This window comes from Plectropomus leopardus, chromosome 19 (assembly GCF_026936395.1).
Source record: "Plectropomus leopardus strain MGB_pleo_1.0 chromosome 19, ASM2693639v1, whole genome shotgun sequence".
Classification (NCBI taxonomy): domain Eukaryota; kingdom Metazoa; phylum Chordata; class Actinopteri; order Perciformes; family Serranidae; genus Plectropomus; species Plectropomus leopardus.
This window is the reverse complement of record NC_142194.1, coordinates 15,252,033-15,270,170: the sequence shown is the minus strand read 5'-3', so window position 1 is coordinate 15,270,170 and position 18,138 is coordinate 15,252,033. Positions and strand designations below refer to the sequence as shown.

Here is an 18,138-nt window from a genome sequence, read left to right as displayed (position 1 = left end):
TGTCTCTCTTCTACAATCCTCTCCATTTACCCCTCTCTTCACAACTGCTCCATCCAGCCTCTCCTTCTCCTCTCGTCTTTCAGTCTCTCCTTCTCTACCAATCCACCCCGTCTTTTTTCCTCTCTGTCCTCCTGTCTCACCTATCTGATTGTGTACCCTCTTCTGTCCTCCATGGATGAACGGATCGGGGAGGGGGGTGGATGGATAGATGAATGGGTGATGGATGAACGGCTGGCTGGTTGGGTAGCTGAGGGAAGACGTAGAGGAATCGGACCCCAGGGAGAGGTGCAGATTGGTGTACCTGCTGATGGAAGCTTAAAAAGGACATGACACATGAGAACTTTTAGAGTAAAAAACACCCCTTTCTCCTGTCTGTCTGCACCTTTTACTACCGTACCTCTCAATCCTCCTGTCTGAAAGATCATGCGGTGTATTTTTAGAAGTCAATTCCGTGGCAAAACTTTTTGGTGCGTGGACTGACATGCATCGTGGGCTGTGTTGCAGAAAAGACACCAGGGCATTGGTTAGAATGAATGAAAAGCAGTGACTAGCATGGCTTCTTGTTTTAACATTTTCATTTACACAGTTCTAATAATGTGCTTTTAATAAGTGAATTGTCTCAAAGGGGTTCTTTGCATAGTAATTAAGTTAAGGCCCAATTTGTAATTAACTTACAAACACTGTGGAACACTATTAATGGCTACACGCCCACACATACCATTGTTCACAACATAAGGCCACTGTGACGCCATTAATCCTCATTCATTTTACTGTGTGCATATGTAAAGTACACTCTAAACACACTGTTTCGGACATTTCACTGCATTGTTTTAAAGGTCCAGAGTGCAGGATTTAGGGGGATATATTGGGAGATAAATAATAACATAATAAGTATGTTTTCTTGGTGTATAATCAACTTAAATTAAGAACTGTTATGTTATCGTTATCTAAGAATGAGCAGCTTATAGGGAACAGGTCCCAGGCCCCAAAGGAGTGTGCCAGGTTTTGAAGCCAGACAGTGGAATTAAAACCTCATAGTTCATCACGTGATGCCATTGAGCCCAAAAAGACCTTTTCCTATGCTATTGGGAAGAGCCAACTGTAAATGAATGGATTCATTTTTTGGAGCATCAAAACTCCCGCAAATTAACATGTTCCATCTCAGAATTTGATCCATTCGATCCATAACATTCGGAGGGTCTCGAGGAGCCTCAAGCCTCAGTCCTTCCCATTCAAGTTAGGAGAGCATTAAACCTGAAGTCGCCGGCTTGGCCAGCAGAGGTTTTTCATGCTGTTGTTCTGTGGGCCCAATGATGCAGAAATGATGCCAGTCATCAGGGAAATTTCATAATGCAGAAATTGTGCTTTTTTTGGTTTCATGTGCCACTGAGCAGCCTTCATAGACACGAACGAGGTCCCACCTCAGACGGTTTATCCACGTCTGTTAAAGAGTAGCTAAACCCCCAAACCATTTTTTTCAGTTGGAAAGCAATTTATATGGCTATTTAGTGGTGTTGTTGATTGATTCAGATCCATATCTTTACATTTGAGTGCAAAGTACTAAAATTGGACATATTAGCATATTGACTGCCCTCTAAAGGTTGAAACCTGGTGTTTTAATTTTGATTTTGCTATTGGCTGATCCTGTTTGTCCCCTTCATCCTGCTTTCATCACTATCTGAGCGCCCTGTCGCTGCCCACATCCCAAGGAGCAGGCACTTGAGCCAAAAGTGGGGGGTTTAGTTACTCTAATACATCCATGGCAGGTCCTCATCCATGCCACGTCCACATTTTTACAGTGCTCCAAAATGGATAAACCAAACACCAGCTCTTTTTTTTTTGCTGGTTTAAATCACCTGGTCTGTTTGTTTTTGAGAGGAATACCTCTGCTGACACTTTGGCTCCCAGTAACAACCTCCTAGACAATGAACATGAGAAGTTTAGCTGGTTTCAATCTGCAGTTTTTGTGTGCCACTAAATCCTACACACTGTTCCTTTAAAGGATATTCTAATAATTTGTTTTTTTTTAAAAAAAGGACATTTCACTACATGCAACTGCATATTGAAATGCAGACTCTCCCATCTCCCATCTTGTTATATTATCAATTTCACTACAGTCTTGCTCATGAAAGTGGACAGTTTCATCATAAAATGTTTACTTTGCCATTTCTTCTGAGTGTGCCACATCCAAATTTTGTGGCCATCAATCAGCGGTCGAGGCAGCTTCTTCAAACCTCTCTCTGCTTTTAAGAGAGAAATCTTGTTAGAAAGCTGATCAAGACGAACGCCTCTTGAGACAACTTCCTTTTTTCATATGTTCACATATTATTCCAGCATATTTTGGAATTCACCAACACTTTCCCATGCAGTCAAGACTCCAGGCAAGGTAGCCAAGCGAGGGTTTAACAGATGGTAACAGGCAGGATGCAGTCAAGTACAACTTCCACTCAAATGAGCACGTTTTTAACAATATGGCACAGTGAAAAATGTCATTAAAAGTCCTCAGAAACTGTTTTAAAACAAAGTGTTTGAGCCTGATATTAGAAAGTTAGAAGCCACTACTTGATAATTTAATCTCTGTGCTTTAATTTCCCAAACACACTAAAAGCAGTGATTGAAGCACCTCATTTGATGCCCGTCAATTGATGTTCTATGGCGCACTTCAGGCATCAGATTTTAAATTCCAACACCAATTTATTTTATGTGGGAGCAATATTGATCTTCCCAACTCATTGAAAGACAACAAATAATCTCCCAGAATGTTTAGCAATAATAATAATTTTATTTAATAGCATCTTTAAAAATAGAGTTTACAAAGTGCTTTGAAGGATGAAGCAAAAGAAGGATAAAGAAGGTAAGCAGAAAACCAAAATAGAAAGGCCAAACAAAAGAAAGATACAAATTTAAGGTAAAGAGAAGACAGAGTGAGAATTATAGACAAAACAAAACAAAAAAAAGCGAGATTCAAGATGTAAAGATAAATAAATACCAATAAAAATAGTTAAACAAAACACAGAAATAAAAGACAATATTACAATGACATCACATAAAAGCAAGTCTGTAAAAATAAGTTTCAAGAAGTTATTCTAAAGAAGAAGAACTATTGAATTTAGGTTGTTTGCTTTTCTTGACCTACATCATTCAACCTATTCCCTACTGGATAAGAAACAAGAATACAGAACATTATAATCTTTAGAAGGCCGCCTGCTACATTTACTCTCCTGTGAAATGGGCACAACAGTGCATCTTTCACAGCCCCAATCCGAAACATCAGCACATGAAAACAAGTCAATTATTTCAATGGAAGCAGGCCAGTGCGATGGCTCCGATGCCTGTGGTATTCTTCACTGTCATTTGGGAAGAGAGCGTCTTCAGCTTGCCAATACATTCTGCTGGTCCGTGTCGTCTGATGCTCTGCCATGGAGTCAACCTCTGCAGACACACTGTTAATTTCTCGTTGGATTATATGTACTGCTGCTATGATTAGTATTCTGATTTTCCTTCCAAATGAGTGCTTCTGGTTGGCTTCCCCGGGTATTTTTTATAGATTTTATTTCCCCTCTGTGTTCCCTGGCTATGCTTAACATATGTTGTTAAACCCAAACACATGTAAATAAATTCTTCAGAAATACTTTACAGTGTGGTAGAAAAGTGATGGCAAACCGACAGTTAGTGCTGGGCAATATATGGATGTTATATTAATATCACGATATGTTTCTATAGATATCGTTTTAGATTTGGATATTGCAATATTGTAATTGTTGTCTTCCTGGTTTTAAAGGCTGCATTACAATGTTATTTTCTGGACTTTACAGAATATTGTCTCTGTTCTATTATTTGTCTGTACCCTCATTATATCTACATTGCTGATGATAAGTCAGAGCAGTCATCGGATGAAAATGTTGCCATTTTTTTTGTTTTTGGCCAAAAAAACACAAAATACATTGCACTTGCATGTTTCATGTGGCATATTAATATTTTTGAAGTAATATAACACAGTATACTGTGGACTAAGCAGTCAAACCACAAGAACACAGGTTTAAATTTCAACAAAGGTGAGTCTATTTTCCCAAAAAATTGATTTTTACAAAGTAAAATTAAAGTTATAGGACCCTTTAAAGAGGTCAGCCAAATATAACTCTACTGAACAATACAGCTAACAAAACAAGATGTTTACTTAGCAAACATATGTAACCAAATGAGACACTGAGACAAGATATATATTGACTGATCAGACCAAATTTGACACACAGAGGAGAATAACATAGACAAGAACTAAAACTAACACAGAGGAACTCTAATCCCCCCCTTGGTGTTGCAGCCCTTGGTTTGTGCCATGGGATGGCCTTCAGTTTAAAGGCTCCACCCTCAGTCACATCTTTTGCCAAACTCCAACCAGGAAGTGAACACAACTTCAGGTAATTCGATGACAAAGAGAAAGGAATTAAGAGCATACAAAAGCAAACAGCAACATGACAAAACTATGAAAACTAAATATACACGTTTCATCTGGAAAACAGTGTGTTGCAAAGTGCTAATAAATTAATTTGAAACTAAACACACTGGGTGTTAATGTAATTTAAGTGACTGAAAATGAAAGGTAACTGAACATGTGGTAATGATTTGGGTGAGTGTGTGAATCATTCAGTCTTTTTTGTGGCTGTGGGCATGGTCATCACACAGTATATTAGCTGTATTTGTCCTCAGGAGGTAGAAGGGATCAATGCTCGAGGCCAACAAACTGCAGAAGCAGGTGTGAGTCATTTTCATCAGCTTTCCATCAGCTTTTTAGCCTTAAACTGTGGGTGTTTTGTAGCAACCTGTTACTGTTTTTCCTGCAGCATTTTAGGCTCAAAACCTGAATGTTGTTGCTGTTTTTCCAAAAGCTTTTTAGGCTCCATATGTGGGTGTTTTGACGTGACCGGTCACTTTTTGTTCCTATGGCTCTTTAGCCTCCAAATGTGGGTGTTTTTTAGTGACCTAGTTTCTTGCGTTCTAGGCTTCAATTGTGGATGTTTTGTAGCAACCAGTCTGTGTTTTTCCAGCGACTTTCTAGGCTTCAATTGTGGCCATTTTTTAGCGACCTGTGTGTGTTTTTCCAGCAACTTCAGGCTTTATTTGTGAGTGTTTTGTAGCAACCTGTCTGAGTTTTTAAAGCAATGTTTTAAGCTTGATATGTGGATGTTTTGTAGCGATCTGTGTGTTCCAGTGACGTTTTGGGCTTCAGTTGTGGGTATTTTGTCGTGACTTGTGTGTATTATCCAGCAACGTTTTTGGCTTCAATTGCTGAGGCTTTGTAGCAACCTGCTGGCTGTGATATTTCCCCAGAAAGATGTAGCTGAAGATATAGCTGCTTTTCCTGCCAGGATTGTGCCCCCCAAAATGGAGTATTTTAGGCCAAAACATATTTCCCTAACCATCACCAAATGTTTTTATGCCCAAACCTAACCACAAGTTAACCACAGCATTATTGAAACAAAGTTTCAACGTATCCACCACAAAATAACATGATATTGAGGTGTTTGATCGAAAGATACTATATTTATTCCTGTTCTTGAAGAGAGTTAGAAGAGAATATGAATATCACTGTTACATCTGTCAGTAAAAGCTAAAAGCAGCATTTGATCAGTTTAGTTTAGCATAAAAACTGGATAAAGAAGGAAACAGCTGGTGGCTCTGTATCTTGTTCAATCCATACAAAAACCAAAGTGTAAAAACAACAATTTGTGGATGATTAAAAGAGGCTTAAGGAATGTCAAACTCTTCCTTTAATATTGTAACAACAAAACATTAAAGCTGATATCAATACCTTTGCTTGCAGGCAGCTTTTCTCTGCAGAGTGACTCATTCTTCATATCCAATGTACTCACAAACAATCAGCATTGTCCAGGTGCTCCACTGAGTCATAGTCTCAGCATGTATATTTTATGGTAACTCTAGCATGTGTGCAGGTGCAGACAGGCATATGTGCTCCAATGTCTGAACTGTGTAAAGTGACGTTAATGTGCACATGGAGTTGTGTCGTGAGGAAACAGTTCCTAAGCAGCAGCAGCATGCATGTGTGTGTGTGGATCATGGAGACAGTTGCTAAGCTGTGTGTGAACTGAACAACAATAGCTGTTTTCAACAAGCCTGTTTGGACTCTGGGATGATTGCTGTGGTCTTCATCTGCAGTCACAGTCACTTCTCTCTCTCCTCTTTCTTAGTCAACTTCGTTCTTAATGGGGACTTTTTTCCTGCCACCCTTGGCACGCCGTCCCTGCTTATTCTGCCTGCCAAATTTAGATGGACAGAATTTGAATAGTAAATAAGGAAGATATTGATTGAAACACTCCAGGTTTAAATAAAGAGGCGTTGGGTAGATGATAAATCTGAAACGGAGCAAGCTCTTCTTATTGACTGCCTGTGATATTGTCTGAACGGAGAGAGGTCTATTTCAAAGTCTTTTTTTTAATGTGGTCCACACCTTGAACACTTTACCTCTCATTCCCCCTCACACAGCTCTCCATGGAGCTTTTCATCAGCTTGACAGAAACCTGGCATTAGATGGATTTATTCACTTGCTCATGCACAAAGTCATTTCGGTGATTTTTTTTTCTTTTTCTCCAGAAACTTTGAAAAAGGAGGGCAGCAAGTGAGCGCTTATCGGAGAATAAGTGAGTGCCTACAGGAAGACAAGTACATATCAATGAGGGAAGAAATGCAAAAGTAAACTCTGAAGGGGGGGCATGAGTGGGACACTTAAGGAGGATAAGTAGCTGCATACAAGAGAACACTTACTGTGCTATAGGGGCCCTTTTATTGAATATCTTGTGCACACAAGTGCACTCTTGTGAGGAAATGTGCTTGTGACCTATGTGAAAGGAAAGGAGGGAATTAGCATTTCTTTGCAATTGACTCTTCATCCTGTATTTCCTCCCTTGTGTAATTTTCCACAGTGAGACTGTCAACCTTGAGTTCACTTAACTGTTATGCACAGAGGGAGGAAATTACAGTAAGGGGCTGCTGACAATATATGGCAAAGTAACTGATTTCATCTTTGGAGTTACACTTCTGTGCAGTGTTGCCAACTTGCCGACTTTACCGCTATATTTAGCGACTTCTTCAGAACCTCTTGGTGACTTTATTTCTAAAAAGCGACCAGTGATAAATTTAGAGTCTTATCCAGATCATCAGAAAAGACAGAGAAACATATTGTAATTTATTACCATGCATGCTGCTTATCCAGAGAGTCCACGGCTGTTTTGCCATGAGCGCAGGGCTCCCCCTTTATCCTCCTGTTTCGAGCAGGAGGTGTGTGACAGGAAGGGGGCAAGGAGACGCCGCTCGCACCGGGACTCTAATTGTAGCAGGTTTCTATGGTTAAGGTGAACCTCTTGCTGTCTGCATCGGTAGTGCAAGAAAATAGGCCACCGTAGTATAACCCCCATAGCTCTCATGCCATTCAAATGTTTTGTTAAAGATTTTTTGAATGAGTCTTGAGTTGATTAAAGCTGTAATGTGATCGAGTGACTTTTAGTGACTTTTGGAGCTATGCTAGCTGCTTTTATTTAAAAATTGTTGGCAGCACTGCTACTGTATAGATGGTTAACTGCAGCCAATGAGCATTACCAATCCAGTTCCCGGTATGTGGATTTTTAAAAGATTCGGCTCATTTCAGTTTGAAATCTCATCCTGTTCATATGTCATTTTAAGTTACAACCTGGACTATCTTCTGTTTGATCTCATTTAAATGTGTGTTTTTTAATGGGGGGAAGCAGACTGACAGGTGGAGAAAGGGAAGCAGATGAGAAGAGACAGAGGAGGGAAGAAACCGAAGGGAGAGAAGGAGACAGAGATGCCCTGTAGACAACAAATGGCTGGTTAGTAATAAATGAGGGGCATCAGCTTACACTGAAGGATAAAAAGGCAGTCAAGCAGGGGATACACATCTGTCATCTGCTGCGCACACACACACACAAACACACACTCACACACATAGAGGCCAGCTGGTAGAGTGTGATGTAACTAGTGACTATTGTTCCATGGCTCATGCATCTTTCTGGATTGCTAGCCTGAGATGCACCCTTAGAAAAGCTTCAAAAGGATGACGGGGTGAAATTCTCGCTCACCACCACCACAGAGACCTTGAACGGTGAATGAAGGCACAAGCAATCAGGCCGTGTTTGTGGTTGGAAAGCTAATGAGGGTTCGCGTTGGTCGGGGCACCTGCACAGAGAGGTGGAACTTAGGGTATAACATGAAGCTCACACACAATTATCCTTAAAAAGAAAGAAGCTAGCACAACCCAGTCTCCTAAAAACTGTTTATATACAGCCAATATGTTTTGCAGCGCAAGCAATGGTGGAATGTTTCTGCAAAATGTCAGCATAGTTCATTTGTTTTGCCTACAACATCCAATCTAGGCAAATAAAGCATTATTAAAATTGTTACAGTTGTGGTAAGACAACTTATATGAATTGGAAGAAACGTTACCATTGAAGGTAATCTTGGCAGAAATGACAAATTATCCAAAATCCTTTTCGCAAAGCCAAGTAGAAGTCCATAAAAAGTATTTTACATTAAACATGAAACAGGGCTGACAAGCAACACTGATGTACATGTAACACAGTTAGGTTTTTAAGTAGGCTAGCAGGGACAAGAGTGTTTAGAAAATTGGGAGGAAAATGCAGGTTGTTTCTGTTAGTTAGAAAAAGGGGAGTTTTTAAAAAGCTGACACTAAAAACAGTCAGTAACATTATTTGCGTTAAGTTACTGTAGACTGTAGGCATAGCTTAAACCTCTTTACTTGCTGTGCTGTTTGTCAAACAGCTTCTAAATTGCTTAGAAATGCCATATCTGTTGTCACGCTAACAAGTAGCTGAAATAACAACTACGACCGAAGTTTCTGTTTGAGCATATTTGCCACTTGATATGTCCAGTGGTGGATCTTCCTATAGATATTCCCATAGACAACACAGGGCCGACGGCTCGATGTTTGTTAATATTGTTTTTTTAGCTAAGTTGTTAGTTTGGGGAGGGGCGGAGCAGGGAAACCTTTCCTATGTTGCCAAATGTGCTTGATCCTGAAGCAAAACACAGCCACAAATCAGAAAACACAGCCACAAATCAGAAAACACAACCTCACATCAGAAAACACAACCTCACATCAGAAAACACAACCTCACATCAGAAAACACAGCCACAAATCAGAAAACACAGCCACAAATCAGAAAACACAGCCACAAATCAGAAAACACAACAGCAAATCAGAAAGCACAACAGCAAATCAGAAACATAGCCACAAATCAGAAAACAAAACAGCAAATCAGAAAGCACAACCGCAAATCAGAAAACACAACCTCAAATCAGAAAACACAACCTCAAATCAGAAAACGCAGCCACAAATCAAAAAACACAACCTCAAATCAGAAAACACGTGTCCTCTACAGTTAAATGACAAGTGTAGTGCACAGGTGAGCACTTGGCTTGGTTAGAGGGTCACTTTTAACTCAGCATGCCTGTTAGAAAACATTTCTTTGCCTCCTTCTCAGCATGACAAATTGGAAACCCAGTCATTTTCAGCTAATAAGATAAGCTAATTACGATCCCTGGGACAGTTTAATCTATATTTGGGAACACTCAATACCGTCTCCCATAGCAAGAAACAAGACACAATACCAATGAATCCTGAGATAATCTATGATGTCACACAGTTGTAATGTTTAATCGAGGAGGAGAAGAGAGAGAGAGAAAAAGTGTGATCATTGTTCCATGAAGTCTATTTTCTAGGTGAGCAGATATCCGTCTTCCAGCTTCCCCCTGGGATTTTTTTTTTTTTTTCACAACCCTCCTCGAGAGCTGTACAATAATGTTGCCCTGTCTGGTGAATGGGGGCGTTCTTGTATCTGCCGTATTCGGGCGAGGACAGCTGGATAAAGAAGAATCCTTGAGTGTTGGTGCTGCTTCTCCTCTGTGAATGGGGCCATTTTCAGCCGTCAGTTTGGGTTCATAGTAGCCTAATACAGTAAGAGCGTGTGGTGGCTGTGAATGGAGCCGGAGAAGCTTATAGAGATAAGCACATCAACATTTGTACACCGTGCACACAGGCATACCTCACAGTACATTTATTATTTGCTTGTACTTAATTTTTCCGTCCTTAACTTCTCACTTTCCCACTTTCTTCATTTCATGTTTCGACTCCTTTCTTTTTTTGCCGCTTTGCTCTGAAGTTTAATTCTTACTTAATTTTTCTCTTCTGCTCTTCCTTCCTTCCTCCTCCACTTCTGTCCCTCCTGGTTGGGATGTCTCAAACTGCAGACTGGCAATATGAGGGTAAGAACTATCTCCTCTTTCATTTTCTGTGAACTGTGTGTTCATCCACTGTACTGGTTTATTAACCCCCGCTAACCCCGCAGAGATGGTCCGAGAGCGAGGAGGTTATGTCTGTTGTAACCAATGAAAGAATGGGCATTAGTCTCCCCTCACTGTCAAGTCTCGCCTCCATTACCTCACCTCTTTCCCTACAGTTCACTCTAATTATATCATTCCTCTGTTCTTTTCTCACCCAATCTATTTCCTCTCACTGTAGCGAGAAGAATGAGGTTAATAAGATATAGATTAGATCTAGGCTTACTCTTTATTTTCTATAAATATTAATCTTATTTGTACTTAGAGCATTTTTCAGCCACATTCTTTCTTTATTTACTTTATACGCCTCTGTGCTGGTGACAGCTGAGGCTGGAGGCATTATGTTTTCGCGCTGCCTCAATCCGTCTGTCCGAGGGATGCACGATATTGGAATTGTTGCAGATATCTGATATGCAACTCATTTGGCTGTTAACTGATACGGATATTGATATACTCACCCTTTTCCCCACCTAATTTTAGTGATCATCAAGTCTCTTCTGTAGTGAAATGAACTGATAAGATTCTAGTTTTAAATTTGTTTTTTCGTCTCTATCTCTATAACTTGTGTTTCCCTGTTCACGATTATTCTGTCCAGACTCCGTTTTTATCCTGCCTTTTTTTTGCTACCTTCTGCTAACCCCTAACAAAGTTTTTTTCTCCACTCCTCCCCCATGTTCACATTCACTCCTTTCAGTCCCTTGCTGCTGCCACTTAACACACACTCTCCCTGTATACAGCCCTGTGCAGCGCAGAGTCCAATTCCATTTCAAAGAGACACTCTTCACTGACAGAGTGATTGCAGCAGCCACTTTTTTTTTTAAGAAGAAAAACTTACAAACCATTTAAAAGCGTTTCCTTCTTAATACTAACATTCATCATGTGAAATCACCCATGTCCTTCACAACTGAGTTTTTATACTTTTCTATAATGGATATGAAGAAGTGAAACCCTACAAAGTACCAATGTTAACTTTAAATGTTCCCTTTTTTCTTTTCCTCCCTCCCTCCAGAATGTAAACTGTCTCGGTCGGGTCCTCCTGCCACCATCGTTGCCATAGATGAAGAAAGCCCCAACGGTAAAGTATTTTACTTCATTCTATACTGGAAAGTGGATTTAAATAGAGCTCTATAAGGACCTGTTTGTTGTTTGTGTGTGTTGGTGCAAAACAGGGAAGGCATGTCAAATATTTTTTAAGCACTGGGAAAGGACTTATGTTTTTTTATTTTGTTTTAAGTGAGGGACATGCAGCTTAAGCAGTTGTATTTTTTATTTATTTGAAATACTAATAAACCCGAAAACCTATTTTTCTTTAAAACTGAAATAATTGTTGCTATTTGTTTGGGTAATAAGACTTATTCTCATGCTGTTTGTTTGTTGCATTGGTTGCCATACTTTTATTTGGTATGAATACAAAATGCATATTGTTAGTGCTTATTCACGGTGTAGGGAGCCGTGCATTTTACCCCAGTCACTCAGGGAGGCTCAAGTAAAAATGTTTGTAGCTTTGGAGAGGGTCAAGATAAAAATAAAATAAAAAGTCACACCCCAGCAACCCCCTCATGTGTTAAAGAACGGCCCCTAATTCAAGCTGGAACATGTGAACACAGTTAGAATTCAAGATTTTTAGATAACCCTCACCTTTTTAGTGCATGTTAAGCAAACATTGTTAGATGATTTTGACCTTTCAGCAGATGCTGATTGGCATGGCATGTAATCTGCACGTATTAATATTCATTAGCTCTGAGCTCACTGTGTGTGAGGAAAAACAACAACGAGATATGTGAGCACGCTGGTGTTACAGAATTTTAAATTTGTAGCTACAACCAGCAGCCACTTAGCTTAGTTTAGCATGAAGACTGGAAACACTGGGAAACAGCTAGCCTGACTCTGTCCAAAGGAAACAAAATTTGCCGACCAGCACCTCTACGACTCACTAATCAAAGGAGTACTTCAACTACAAAATTATAATTTATATATCAATTATAAAGAAAACATTGTTTTTTGCAAAGAATCTAAACACAGCAAATATTGTTTATTAATCGAAATAAGTAACTATGCGCTCCAATACACATACTTTTGTACTATATAGTAATCCAAAAAAAAAAAAGATTTAGTATGTCCCAATACATACAGTATGTCAGATGACATACTATGTACGTATTTACTATATTTAAATACTATATTTTACTATATTTTTTTATGGACAAACAAGAAAAGATAAAATGTGTTAGTTAATGAGCTGTATTGAAATTGTTAGTCAGATTTTGTTTCCTTCTGACATAGCCGGGCTAGCTGTTTCTCCCTGTTTACAGCCTTTATGCTAAGCTGAGCTAACAGCTGCTTGCTTCATATTAACCAGGCACAAACAGAGTGGTACTGATCTTCTCATCAAACTCTGCAAGAATACAAATCAGCGCATTAGACAAAGCGTCTAACTATCCCCAGACTTTGAGGATGTAGTTAAAATGGTTGTTTTTTTAAATAAATCCTTGCATTGGAGAAAAATGATAGTATGGAAAGCTGGACATTTGTTTGACTAGAACGCCTAATTTGAATATTTGAGAAAATAGCTATTTTTTCTCCTCTTCTCTCCTGCCATCTAAACAAAAATAAGACTGCCAGAGTTTTCAGACACCTTTTATCTGAACACCAAAGGAAATATCTTGAGCGTATTTTTGTCTCCAGAGCTCAAACTGTTTAAGACCTTCTTAGCTAATTAGTGGCTCCTGGTTTGATGGATCTGCCATTTCGACCATACCGAGGAATACAAACAAACACACAATCCCAGAGCCTACTCAGAAGTGTTTCAGCCCGGGTTTGTTTGTGTATATGAACATCATTTTTGTGAAATTCAGAGGAGGTTATTCGTGGGGGGATCACATTTTAATTGAAGAGTTTAATCGTTTCTTTCTTCACAAGTAAATTAGGGTTCATGTTGGCTGCGATGAAGGCCACTAAATCTTTTACGGAGGTGAAATGTACACAGACACATTAGTCTGTGTGGTTAAATAACCCTCTTATCTCCAGCCTATAGATTACTGTTCAGAAACAGAAACCTGCTTTAATGTTTGCCGTGTCTGCTTTTCAACAAAGTTTTAAATTGTGAGACCTGATCGCTGTAATCCTAACTGACATAAGAAGAGATTAGCATAGCAACACCAGACTGAGAGGAGAGCCGCGCCTTCCATCCACCCAGCTGGCACGTCTGTATCTGTTGATGTCTTAATGCATCCTATTAAGCTAGCCATCCGAGTATTTCTCCCAGTTTCCATGTGTTCGTCATGATTTTTTTTAAATTCTTTTGTACAGTGTTACTGCATGTGCATTAGGACTGATGTGTGAACTTGCCACCACTGTTGGCTGCCATGACAACAATTGTTATTTACAGTACTTCCAACATACATTAATTGGCTGGAGGACAACTCTGGGTTAATGTGTGCTTTCCTTTTTTTAGATCCAGAAAATATTGTCTAATTTTTACCAGCTGTACAGTATTGGAGAAGCTTGTATTTTTTTATGTTGTAAGTCTGTATGTGTGTGTGTGTGTGTGTGTGTGTGTGTGTGTGTGAGAGAGAGAGAGAGAGAGAGAGAGAGAGAAAGAGATCGTGGCAAAATGCTGTCCAGCTAAAACTTATTGTAGGAGGACTTCCACTGGAGCCTTGTTGGGTACTTTTCCAGGTGTTTATGTTTGTTATTCTTCTGATCGTGGACAGATTTTGTCAATGCATAAGTGTCACAATTGTGCAAGTTACAGGTGCAATACTTTACAGGTGTGTAGTTAAGATCGATATGAAGCAGGGCTGGGGAACATGGATAAAAACATTCATATCTTTGTATTTTCAGACTGAATAGCAATGCACAAAATATATCTCGGTATTTTCTACCAAACAGACTATATGTTCAGTTGCAAGTCAAAGCCATATTTGAGATGTCATCAGAACCTTTATGAAAACAGACTGTTGTCAAAATGTAAATCAGGGATTTTTTTCCCCTATTTGAAAATATATAGCTGCACAACATGTAAATAAGGAATTATATAGGATATAGCTGTCAGCTGTACATTACCTTTTTTGCACATAGGTTTGCTACCGAGGTTTAAAAGTATAAAATATAAAAGTATCAAGTAGGTTCAATTCAATTTTAGTTTGAAACAGTTAAAAAATTTTGTGCACGGAGTCATCATTTTCCATGGCCTTCCAACTGAATCTAGTGCTGGAATTTTTAAAAATATATTTCTTGTTTATTTAGGCTAACAATCATATTTATGCACATTGCATCAATAGCCAAGAAAGTGAAGGAGCGAGAGACACTTTGTCCACATTATATACGTCATGTATATGACATGTCTGTGTTGTCACTGTATTTTTAAAATCAAATCTGTCGCCTGCAGATTTCGCACAACAGAATAAAACTTCCAAAAGCAAAAGGCAATGCACTGTGATCCAGAAGTTATAGATCACTGTACTGCTGCTAGTCTCTGTTTCAGTGTGTGTTTGTTTTTATTGAATCACTTGAAGTTCCTGATTTCTAATTATTATTACTACTACTAATAATAAAATAATAATCAGGGCTGCTGGTAAGCTATGTGCCGTGAGCACACATAATACAACACTATTCACATTAGCATTCTGACAATTTCCCCTCCTCTTTTTTGCACATTTAGATTTGTACAGCCATGCAGTAAGATGTTTAGAGAAATTCAGCTGTCAAACTGTAAAAGTTATGGGGACAAAAATAGACTAATATACACTTACACAGTGTAGATATTACATCCTTGCATTCACACAGTCTTTCAGCTGCACAATAGTTTGCAAAAGTTGGTTTAAATTCAAGATATAACAATAGCAGTTCAGCCTTTCAAACTGGTCGAGGCAGCGATGATGTTCTACTGTTGCCTGATTGTGTGTGTGTGTGTGTGTGGCAACAACACACTTTTCTATAGATTTGGTTATGTCAATAGATATGGTTGTAAAGTGACATTTTCTATTTGAGTGTTTTGCTGTCGAATGATGTTAAAACCCCTGGCAGCTGCAATGTTTCCTAACGCGTGTGCATGTACATGCGTGTCTTTTTGTCTAACAACAGTGTGTGCATTGCGTGGTTGGTCCGATGTGTTCATTGTACGAATACTATAGCAACAAGTGTTTATGCCTGTTGGTGCAGTAATCTTCCTAACAGGGCTGTCGAAGAATAATTTAGTATTGGAATGGTTTGTATGCATAATGCCATGTATTGCTCTGTGGCTGTGAAATAGTGTTACAGATTTAATAGAGAATCTCGCTTTAGGGTGATTATCTTGGGTTGGAGCGGGCAAGAGAGAGAAAGAGAGAGACTCGAAGACGGAGAAAAAAAAAGACGGAGGGAGGGAGAGTAACAAAAATACAAGTTAGTTTTTTTCCCCTGGGGAAATGTCATAAAAAGAAGATAATGTTGAAATTGGAGGTTTGATTTTAATAATATTGAGTAAAAGGGTAATTAGAATGAGTGGATAGGTGTTGGAGTTGGACAGACAGACAGACATACAAACACATGCACGAAGCCACACAGAGGTCCTCACGATAACATGAAATACACATTGATGCAGTAAATATATCATTCAACAGATAATACATGCTACATGAGCATACAAAATGCATCTAATAATGTACAATCATCTTCACTTACCATTCTAACAATATTAGTGTAAATATATGTGAGTTTTCTAATCCAGTCTGATCACTTATAATGCTATAGGAGTCTCGGAGCCAAATAAAACAGTTCATTTTTCAGTCCATGGATAGAAAAGAACCCAGCTGCTGTTTCCGGGAGCAAAACATATCAGCTAAAGGGCTAACCACTAAACAGTCCGACTATATAATGGTTGAGGTCATTGTTGAAATACAATAAAACATATGTTGTGTGTGTTATCGTCATATTCTAATAAAACACGTGCATGAATAAATCCTGAATCTGGCAATGAAGAAATTACAGCTGTCAAAAGCAACAGTAAAGAGATTAAGTACAAATGCCTCCACTTTTGCTTTTTTTGTCCAGGTAAACACACCTGAAGTTAGACTGAAATTCTAAGATGTAATTAAAAACATGGCTTCCCATTGCCATTCCCAGAAAGAGCTATTCATTGTCAGCATACAGTCTGTATATTTGAGTGATGAATAAATGAAAACACAGTCAGACACTAAATCACGTGTCTGACTGTGTTTTCATTTGAATCCCTTCTCCCAAAGGAAAAACAAGCATCCATGTGATACATGTTGAGATACAAAAGGACTGATAAAAGAGTGGTGCGGGGATGATGTTCTTTGATAACCAAAAGTTTTCTTGGCCCTGTTTCCTAAACAGGATCTCTTTTCACACTTGTCAAATATAAACACTTGGTCAGTGACCCTCGGCATCAGATACTGATGTACTGAGGCAGTAGGAGATACACCAGACAACGGCATTTTTTGATGACAAAGTCCACATTTGAGGTGGATGGGTCAAACAAACTGTGGACTTTCACATGGGGGACAAACAGCTATCTCCTGGTTACAATTACAAGTTAATTGAGATATTGTGATAGTATGTGTAACATGCTATGCTAGTGATGTATATCACATGATGTTAATAAGAACCATACTTATTCTAAGCTTATTTTTCTAAACCTAAATCAGTGCTTTTTTGCCTAATCCTGAGGAAGTAAATCTAAAAAGAAAGTATTTTTACCAACCAACTAAGTTTATTTTGAAGGAGACCATGTGCCGTTAACAAGAGAAAACTCTACATATCCTGTGAAAAAAGACATTTATTTTGAAAGAACATCATGCATGTAATGAGCCTAAAATGGCATGCTGCCCCTGAGCGTCCAGAACTGACTCTGGAAGGGTACCTCGAGGGTCACAGTTTGACATGAAGGGCCACTGACCAAGTGGCAGTATCTGACAAGTTGGGAGTGAGAATGGGTTTGGTTTCCTCAACAAAAATCCACTGAGATTTTTCCCAATAAGTTCTCTGGTAAACAACATTTTATGATACTTAGACATTTTGTTCAGCAAGAGGATCTTTACAAATGAACACCACTTTTGTGATTTTGAGGCATAAACACAATTGCCCGAAGGGAAAAACTAACATTACGCTATGAATGAACTACACCACCATCATATAACTTCAACATCACCACCACAATGAGGCAGTAAAGGCGTGTTCGGCATTATGGCGTTTCATGTCCCTGACAACCTGTGTAGTCTCATTTTTTTTACACCTTTTTTCAGGACACATAAAAGCTTCACACTCATGCTTGGGGTATATATGATTTATTTTATGTTGGAAAGCTAAATGTGAAAATATCTCAATCTTGTGTCAACCAAAGACCTTATTTCGGGAAAACAATCATAAAAAAACTAGAGACGAGGGCACCAGAGTTGCAGCTCTCTGTGGCTGCGTTATTAATTTAGGCTAATTTTCGGTATGACTCATCCTCAAATAATGAATGAATTTTCGTGATTAAACTTCTACTTTTCTGACCCCACTGTATACTGGTATTCCCTTCTTCGTCCCTCCCACCTAGAGCTGAAGTAGCAGTTGGAATGTGACAATTACTTCTCATCCCAAGGATCGTACCTGTCGCCACATTCAGTTAAGCTAATGTCCTGTAAAAATTCTATTAATGCGCCTCCACAATGCTCACTTTCTCTCTATTTCCTCCTAATATTCTCCTTACTCCTTATTGCTCTCAGCCTTTCATTCAATCCAAGCCTTCTCGCCTCACTTTCC

At 39.0% G+C, this 18,138-nt stretch overlaps 1 protein-coding gene across 2 annotated transcripts in view; it reads left to right on the top strand.

Moving 5' to 3' along the window:
* LOC121959055 (protocadherin-15-like) overlaps positions 1 to 18,138 on the top strand; it is a 398,851-nt gene that overhangs the window by 189,018 nt on the left and 191,695 nt on the right. For both annotated transcript variants that reach the window (XM_088069675.1, XM_088069674.1), the window contains exons 3-4: positions 10,300 to 10,314; positions 11,399 to 11,464. In XM_088069675.1, the coding sequence (XP_087925801.1) occupies positions 10,300 to 10,314; positions 11,399 to 11,464 (81 nt within the window). The remainder of the gene's footprint in view (positions 1 to 10,299; positions 10,315 to 11,398; positions 11,465 to 18,138) is intronic.